The sequence below is a fragment of the Actinia tenebrosa genome, unplaced genomic scaffold (assembly GCF_029948245.1).
Source record: "Actinia tenebrosa isolate PJP-AT-01 unplaced genomic scaffold, QUT_ActTen_1.0 PGA_scaffold1__47_contigs__length_23844297, whole genome shotgun sequence".
NCBI classification, from domain to species: Eukaryota; Metazoa; Cnidaria; class Anthozoa; order Actiniaria; family Actiniidae; genus Actinia; species Actinia tenebrosa.
Genome location: NW_028292578.1, coordinates 15,897,101 through 15,906,630, shown reverse-complemented (window position 1 = coordinate 15,906,630; position 9,530 = coordinate 15,897,101). Strand labels below are relative to the sequence as shown.

Below are 9,530 nucleotides of genomic sequence, written 5' to 3'. Positions count from 1 at the left end.
CAGCGTAAATAGCTAATAAACTTCAATCATAACTTACTGTGTGTCTTTTAGTAGGTTCTGGTAGTGTCTGTAGCAAGTTTCATGATCTTTTAATTTTTTTGTGTGAATCCAGATAAACCAAGACGAAAGTATAGTATTTAAAATCTGTATTTATAAATTTATTTTCTGATTTCTAAATGTTAATATATAAGCTACATTAATTCGTTGATAGAGAAACAGGTTAAATACATGAGTAGGCTTTGTGCCATAGAAAGTATTCATAATATATACTTATTAAGTTAAAAAAGTATTACACAAGTTTCCCATTTTAATAGTATACACCTATTTCAAAAAAATGTTGTCATCGCCAAAAGCGATAGGTCATTCTACGATGAAAAGGAATTATGGGCATGCAGTTAAACTTGAACAATTGAGGTCTACGATGGTTTTGTTGGCTAGAAACAACACTGGATATCTCAAGACTAACCTCTGTGTTGTTTACAAGAATGATTATGAGAAACGCAAGTCATTTCTTGGATCTTGGAATGAGCAATTGCCTATCACCATTGGTGATGACAAAGTCTTTTGAAATAAGTTTATATTGATATGATGATTATGAGCTATTTTGAGGCTGAAGAAAAACAAATTGGACAAGATAGCATTGCAGTGCATTGTGGAAAGGTTTTAGAAAATATACTTCCAAGATGGCATCTATTTAATGTCCCTTACTAGTAAAACAGTCACATAATTGATCCAGTTTTTTCCTCAATGATCAGTTCATAAACTAAAACCTTAGAAACTGCCACATAGATGTATATACATCAACAGAATGGCCCTGCAACAGGATGTAAGACCACTGCTTATCCAATTAAAATTATTGGTTACAGTCATGATGCAAAATTTTTCTTTATCGAGTTTCCTGTCAGCATATCCTCATTTTTGATAATCCCTTTGAGTTCAGACCAGTTATTTTAAAAATATTATAGCCATTGTCCCCAAGAGCTGTTTCTCATCCACACCTCCAGGATTTAATTCCTTCTTGGTCACCATCACAAACACTGTATGTAATTATATCATATATTTCTTCTATGAAGTTACTGTCATTTAGTGCCAGAAAAGAATACTTCCTGCCATAGCTAGACAACATAATGCAACATAGGGACTCTTTCTTTCTCCTAGAATTCAAAGAAGAAGAAAATAGCCATGTAAAATATATGTGACTTTCTTTAATGGTATGATTGGTCTACCCTGCCAGCAGAGGTTGTTTTTTCTTCCCCTTCGCAGGGCAGGCTGATACAACCAAAATGGAGGGAAGAAAAAGACCTCTGCTAGTAGGGTATGATTGGACACTGTGATGTAATGATTAGTTATAAAGAAGCCTTGAAGGTTTTCTTTCAAACTCTAGCCTGAACTAAGTCAGGGCATCGCTAACTCACAGATTGAACCCTGAAGCAACCTCCGGACTGATCTAAGTTAGGGCAAGGCTAACTGACAAATTGAACCCCAAAACAACCTCCAGGCAGATCTAAGTTAGGACAAGGTTAACTCACAGATTGTCAACCTGAAACAACCGCTGGGCTGATCTAAGTCAGGGCAAGGTTAACTCACAGATCAAATTGGAATTCATATGATTGGTTTTGTAGAGGGAGAAAAACCAGAGAGCTTAGGGGAAACCCCTCAACCCAAAGAACACCCCACAAGTATGAGGTAACTACACTACTGCAACACCATCCTCGATTCCCTTTATAGTTGTATAAAAATCAAATTCAAATGCAATATCTTCCTTTGGATTCTTTACCTATTCTAGCAGCTTTCCAAAATATGCCCAAAAGTCTAAAAATATACAAAAAAAAAATTAATTGTTAATGAAAAACCATACTGATTGAAGAGAATAAATATTATAATAATGTTACCTTAAAACAATAGAACATAAGTGATTTAATTTTGTAATTTAAGACCTCATTTCCTTAGAACAATAATTACATTGTCCCAAATGCATTAAAAAATTCTTTCTAAAGACAATTGTATTTTTTGATCATCAACTCTCTTTCTACTTCATGTATGCCAGTTGGATTATTGTAATCTTGCGATCTACTCACCCAGTTTTATTCTTATCCAGTAAAGATGGGTAGATGGATCGAACATAAGCACACGTACAGATCAACAGCAGGAAGACCGTCAGCAGACTTTCAAAGTTAAATATTGCTGACTTAAACAACAAAAAAGGGGAGAAAATCAATCATACTAGTAGAACATTCATTCCTTCGGGTAGGAATAACGATACTTACCATTTTGATTACGAACAAAGGTATTTTTGAAGTGTTTTTATGTGTGTTCGTAAAATAAAGATGGAATAAAATTCTTGCTGTTAGACAAGATACCGCTGACCGTTGAACACGTCAACTAGTTACTAGGCTTTTGTATTGCGCTCACGGTAAAACTAACTTAGAGGCAACCCAATAACCCCTCTTTGGAGTTTAGAAATTCAGGCAAGGAGAAAATGGATATTGTTGTTGTTGGATAAGGAAGGAGGTGGGGATCAGTGGAAAGCTCCTGCATTTCACATTATTTTCGCTCTATATACTATATCTGCCATTTAATTATAATATCTTCCATTTCATTGAACAATGATGCCAATGACACCAACCTCTGGGTTGATTTAAGTTTGGCTTTAAAGCTTGGTTAACTCACAAATTAAGTTGGAATAATATTTAGGGTAAAGCAAAACAACGACAATAAAAAAACACACACACACACACACACAAAAACAATATCAAATCAAGGTGGTGCAAGGGAATAAAAATATTGATGAGACCAAGCAAGTGCACCTCTCTCACCACAAGCTACAAACTATTCAACAACTGATACAGTATTTTATTTTATAGCATTCAACCTCAAATTGCAATAATTTTAAATGACAATTTTTTAAAATTTGTGCTCTGTATCAAAAAGATAGATTGTGCATATTACTATTACTACTAATATTTTTTGTTTGTTTCAAGCCCTCAAAAAGTGAAACACTTGGTATGCTTAAAACAAAACAGCTTTATTAGAACCAATAGTTTAAAAAAACATTAACTTATACTGCCCTTGAAAATATATTTATACTACTTCTATGTGCTAGATGTGTATATTTATGACGATTACCATTGAAACTCCATGACCTTGTTGCCCAGTCACTAAAGACAGTTTTGGTTGTCACAAGCAGTCATAAATAAGGCTCAAGAAAAATACAAGGAAAATTAAATTTCTATTATGCTGTATAAAGGTTTCTTGGAGTCTCAAAGTGATTGACAGATGTCAAATGCTGTAAACAATATTAGCAAAATTTTGGAGAACCATGGAATACCTTTGAATGTTGGGGGAGGGTTAAAATGGACTACTTTGACAATATAGTGGTCATTTTGGATTGCAAGGCATTATGGAGCATTATAGACAAATGAATCTATTACGGTAATGACATTGATTGATATTATCAGCTCACCACTGGAGATTATGACAAAAGATGGATTAGCATGGCTCATGGATCATCTTTACCCATAAAGAAAGACAAACACATGAAACTATATATTTTCTGTCATCTTGGCTTTGTTTTGCCCCATGGAAAGATGGCCACTGTATTGTCGATGTAGTCCATTTCAAAACAAAGCAGACTAAAAGTTGGAACTGAGACTTGAAAATTTAGTAAATATTAACAAAAGGTGGGGAAGCCCAAATCCTCTTCAGCCCAGCTCCCTTTCTGCAATACATATTGAACAATAATAGTCATAAATATCTAAACAATAGCACAACCATAAAAATACTAAAATAATTCTTTATGAATGCAAACCTGTAGAGTTTAATTCAGAGTATAAATACAGGCTGCACACATTCAAAATAATAAAGAAATGTTTCAAGGACAGAGCCTAGACTTATTGACATACATGTAGTATTCAAAATGGATTATATAAAATCCAGAAAGCTAGCATACATACAAGTGACAAGACAAATCCTGTATCTTGTATTTGTAGCTCTGAAAGCCTAAAGACAAGACATTTTTAATGGATACTTCTGTGGACCATAGTTTATTGTGTGGTTTTTCGATTTTATTGCAAATACTTCGAAATGCCCATCGTGGCCTTGAGCTAATATCATCAGAACTTTCATAGCATAAAATATATGGAGACAGCTTTTTCCAAAGTTAATTTGAGCTTCAAATCTGTGAAAAGAAAAGAGGAAATCAGAGGGTAATGATTATGCTGAATGCAATTATGACTGAAACTTCATTATCATTTATTAATTTTTAAAATTCATGTTTTAAAATTATAGATTAGTGTTATCAACAAAGTTAGAATGTTTGAAGTAAAAACATTAAATCCTAATGAAGTTACGAAAATATTTTTAAAATGTTAGGGACACTTATAGCAATGAAACTTTCCAAAAACACATTTCTGGTTGCTCTTTCTGATGGTGGTACCAATAACTATCTTTTTAAATAGTTTTTATTTCCAAGACGCAGTGGTGGCATTAAGCGTATTGGTAAGAATGAGACTGAATGTCTTTTGATAATTGATTTTTTTGATGTTAGATAATTCCATTGATAATTCTCTTTGCTATCCAATGTGGATAAGCCTCATAATTAAGGACAAAGGGAAACATTCATGGGAAACATTGGTGTCGTAGTGGTGAGAGACCTCACCTCTCACCAATGTGACCCAGGTTCAATTCTCAGAATCGTTCTATTTGAGTACAGTCGTTTGTTGGTTCTCTCCTGTGCTTCGAGGTTTTTTTCTAGGTTCTCTCGTTTTCCTCCCTCCACAAAAATCGACTTCTAAATTCTATTGGATCTAGAAAGAGCCTAGATGAAAATGACTCTGTGTAATACTAGTTACCTTCACAAATTGAGTAGTTTTTTTGTGTTTAATCGTATTCTCAAGAGAAACATTATACCCAAGCTGAAAAGGTCTTACAATTTCCATTAACTATTTGAAAAGGGCTTAAATTAATGGCCGGAGATCAGACAATGTCCGGCCAGAACTTGGACTTGTCTGGCAAAATCTTTCCTTGACTGTCATTTTGACCAGAACCGTTAAGCCAGAAATGAGTCATGACCAAATTTAAAACTAATTTGGCCTGTGATCATGCTTGGTGACTGATCGGCCCTTATTTTAAGCCCTGTCACCATGGTAATGTTACTGCCATTTCATATTCCATACTGAGTTTATAGGATATATATATAAACAGGATACATTTACCTAGCCAGAAGGCTTTTCTTCACCAGTTTCTGGATTGGTTTCTGGATTTGCGTCTTCCTTTTTTTCAACAGCCTGCTCAACCCTAGGCTTCCCTCCTCCAAATATTTTTAATCTTTCAGTTGACATTGCAACTTCATCCACCTCCTCTTTCTTGACTGTACGAGGTTTGAGTTTCAGCTTTGGTCTTCTTGCTAAATCCTCTGTAATGAGAAAAAATGAAAAGAAAACAAATGGGAAGTAGGATCAATATTACGTGCTATGTTAACAGGTGCAATGTTTTCTCATTACAGAAAATAAAATTCGCTGCTTGAGTTGTATCTATCATGTGCCTTATATACGCAACGATTAAACAAAGAAATAATATTTTAGAGAATGACACCTGGTATAAAATGGGACAACACTGCACAAGAAGGAATGAGGTAGACTATTGCTGGGTTTCAATCAACTGATAAAAGTTTTTGAATCTCATTATCTCCTCCAAATGATGGTCAAACACCATGTGCTGTCAACCAGAAAAAATTCTATTGAAAACTCATGATTCAACTGATAGACATTCCTCATGAGACAGGAAATGACATCCAGTAAAAACCAAGCAATTTATTGACTATGATCTTGGTAACATTCTTTGCCCCAGTTTTAAAAAAAGTTATCTTCCTTAATTTTATAGCCTGACTTAGTGGGAGGTTGACTTCATATGAGGATGTATTAGTTCCTCCCTGTCAACACCATTTTTGCATTTTCTTGTCATCTTTTATCCTTTTTTTGCAAGCAAAGTTGTTAAAAATAAATAAATACAGGAGCTAGAGATGGTAGCATACCAGGTGATGGCTCTTTGAATTCTTCAAAATTTTCTTGATTGTGGGGTCCACCTCCCCTCATGCCTCTATCTCGTGGAGGCCCTCCCCTTCCTCCATCAGACCAGTCACCAAATCCTTTAGTACGATGCAAAACTTTGTTAGTATTCATTTATCTATGGCTAGTTCTAATAATACACCCAATAGTCCCCTTTGCAGTTACCTGCACCATCTTGAAAGGTCTCTGTGCCTTTGCATTGAAGCAAGACGAACAGTGAGCTTGTAATGGAAGAGGCACATGAATAATTGTACTAGGTGTCAAAAAAATGTCATTATCATTGAAAGCTCACTGTTCGTCTTGCTTTGATGCAAAGGCATGGCTACCTTTCAAGATGGCGCAGGGAACTGTGAAGGGGACTATTTGGCAATTTCTTAAGCAACTTCAAGATGATTGAAGATGATTCAAATAACATATCAGTTTTTGTAGACCCTTTCTGAGATAGCAAATTTATATAGTGCAGTGAAGGTCTATTCCTCAATTTACAAAGTTCCTGGTCCTGATTACTATTTTGCCCCCCTAATATTTGTGAATCTGGTTTGCAATATTATTCTCTAATTATTTATGAGCATAACATTTGAGACTTGAATATTGAGTTTATATGAAATATAGAGTTTCAAGCACTGTGATTGGTCAATTGACTAGTTATTATGAGACAAAATCCCTCTTTGAGCGGTGGATATGAGGTTTTCCAAAGTTTGCCAATGAGAAAGTAATACTAAGACATTTCTTAATACTGAATTTCATCTTTTTCTCTAGCATACAAGTTCAAAAATAAACTAAAACAATATTATTCACCTTAGGCTCAGTGAATATCATAAATATTTACCCGCTCAACTTCATCTTGGTAAATATTCATCAATATTCACTTCACCTTTGGTGAATAATTGTTAATCATACATTAAACAATTTTTTTACGTCATGCCCAGCTCAATTGACCAATAATGATATTGTTTATTGTCCACATCATCCAATAATTTTTTATTTTCCATATACCTCCTCCATGTCCTCCACGTCGCCCTCCTCTATCATCGAATCCTGAAAATTAGGACACAATGCTCCTCAGTATGACATTCATTTCAAATAAAGTACTGACGTGTTTTAAAATCTTAAAACAAATTTTTGAAATATATAATGGAAAGTGGGTTGTCTGAATGGGTTGTCTCTGATTATCTGAATTTATTCAGACATTTTGGTGAGGATAATAAATAAGATCAAAATATCAATTACTATCATTTCCTATGCATGAATCCCAAGCTGCATTTTGGTTCTTTTGTTCAGTTAATTAGCAGCATTTTCTCATAATATTATACTGAGGAAATAGATATTTGAATAACAAAGAAAGCAGGGGTATTAAATGATGACATAATGCAAAATACCTATTGAAACTAGCAAGCCACAAGTCACATCTTATATATGCTACTTTATCTAAATAAAATTCATTAATATTACCTCCATATCTTCCACCTCTGTCTTCAAAGCCTAGCAAATATATTTAAACAATAAATAAATAAACACAATAAAACATGAGCAAATAGTGTGGAGCATGCGCATTAGGGGTGTGCAGAAAAACAAACAATCAAATTAATGATTCTAAAAATAGCATCAAATGCAGCTCATTATAGGGTGTGGGGATTCCTTCCCTTATTCGTTTTCTCTTCCCAATTTTTGACCATAAGGAATTGCTTTATTATTAACAGAAAATATTAAACCAATAGAGGAGTAATATGATCCTTTTACATGAGAAATAACTCAATTCGAAAGAGTAAAGGGAGTTATTATTCTACTATTTACCTCTGTCGTGTCCGCCATAGCCTCCTCTGTGCCCACCACGCCCTCCTCCTCGTCCTCTATCTCTGTTGTCTCTTTTTTGTTCAGCAATATTAACTCTCAGGGACCTTTCAGATCCACCTAAGAACTGTGAATATGATAAAAATAAGAAGAAAATAGAATTCAAAAAAAATGCAAAAATATTTAGCTATTTTATTTTGTTCCAGTATAAAGTTTCCCTGAAATAAATCTACTTTTACTCACACAGCCATCAAATGTCAAGGCTTCTTGTAGGGAATCTGCATCATCAAACTCAACATAACAAAATCCTAACAAAATATAAAAATATGAATAATTATACCCATTTTTACCCCATTTTTACCCTACACCATTAACTAGGCTCAAAATGTCTGATGGAAAAAAACAGTGGAATACTGCCAATATATTACAGGATTTGGATTGAATAAATACTATATAACAATTCTGATTGGTTGTATTTTACAGTGCTTTTCAATCACATGTGCAAAATCAGGAAAAAATTTTTTAGAGACATAATAGGGTTTTGGTGGACGCCAATCAGAGTGTTTCCCAGCACTATCAGCAAGCACAAAGCTTTTAAGGGCAAGTGCCATATGGAATGTCATGGAAATGCATTGACTGACGTCCACCAAAACCTACTTCATCATAATGTCAGATTGTACGATTTCACATTTGTGATTGAGAATCGCTGTTAATGGCATGGCAAAAATGGTTTGTGTGCGATCCTTAAAATGACCAAAAAAATAGTATTTTACAACTTGGAAGTTTAAAACTATTATAAACCAAGTTCTTGATTTTTCTCAAAGATTTTTCAAGATCTTTAATTAAAATTAAGATAAATTAAGATTAAGTTACCTCTAATAATTGGATTTTTTCAAGGTTTATTTACCTTTAAATTTATCACTTTCTTTGTCTCTCACCAATCGAATACTGCGGATCTAATAAAAACAAAAATCCAGGATGAAAATTTTGCTTTGGTTAGTTAATATGTTTGTTGATAATGAGCAGCAAGCACCATTTTTATATTTCTCTCACATGCACGTGCATTCATTAATTTGTAAAAATGTTTGGTAATAAAATTCTAAAACATTACAGCCAAAAAACTACTTATGATGAAGATATTAAGAAGATTGTACAAGTAAAAAGGTGCAACAGACGTGCAGAATCAAGCCAAAGAGAAACAGTGATTTTTCATAAAGTTAAAATGTATGGGACAGAGAGGACAGAAACACGCGTACATGCAAGTGTACCTCAGAAACAATGAATTACTTATACACAACAACAGTTGAACGAACCACAAAGCACCTCGCTAAATGATATTTCCTATAACAAACCTTTAATCCTTCAAAAATCTGATCGAGATCTCCTTGGATAGTATTTGGTGGAAGATTCCCTACAAAGGCCGTGAAAGGGGGTTCTGTTGGGAACGGTGCAGATCCACGACCACCGCGATTTCTACCGCCTCCTCGGTCACTATAAAACCAGAATTCAGATATGAGATTTCAAGGTAATGGAACTAAGCATTTCAATTGGTCTCACCGGTTTTCTCCTCCGAATTGATCGAAAAATCCACCTCCTCTGTTCCCGTAACGTGGTCCAAACTCTTCCGCCATTTTGGAAAGAGTCGAGAAGACATCCCATAATACTCACTTGGTA

The 9,530-nt window shown here is 34.4% G+C and overlaps 2 protein-coding genes across 2 annotated transcripts; both read right to left on the bottom strand.

Moving 5' to 3' along the window:
- Positions 1-676: 676 nt before the first annotated feature.
- Positions 677-2,362, bottom strand: LOC148909961 (protein kish-A-like). Its single transcript, XM_089032169.1, has 4 exons — positions 2,268-2,362; positions 2,079-2,188; positions 1,778-1,812; positions 677-1,154 (listed from the first exon to the last, which is right to left on the bottom strand). The coding sequence occupies exons 1-4, from the start codon at positions 2,268-2,270 to the stop codon at positions 1,084-1,086; spliced, it is 219 nt and encodes a 72-aa protein (XP_088888295.1). The 5' UTR covers positions 2,271-2,362; the 3' UTR covers positions 677-1,083.
- Positions 2,363-3,004: 642 nt separating this feature from the next.
- Positions 3,005-9,525, bottom strand: LOC116308082 (eukaryotic translation initiation factor 4H). The gene is made up of 10 exons (XM_031718443.1): positions 9,414-9,525; positions 9,209-9,347; positions 8,764-8,812; positions 8,100-8,164; positions 7,860-7,983; positions 7,518-7,547; positions 7,062-7,103; positions 6,032-6,145; positions 5,214-5,413; positions 3,005-4,177 (listed from the first exon to the last, which is right to left on the bottom strand). Exons 1-9 carry the CDS (start codon positions 9,485-9,487, stop codon positions 5,214-5,216), a joined length of 837 nt encoding a protein of 278 aa, XP_031574303.1. The 5' UTR covers positions 9,488-9,525; the 3' UTR covers positions 3,005-4,177.
- Between the last annotated feature and the right edge of the window lie 5 nt (positions 9,526-9,530).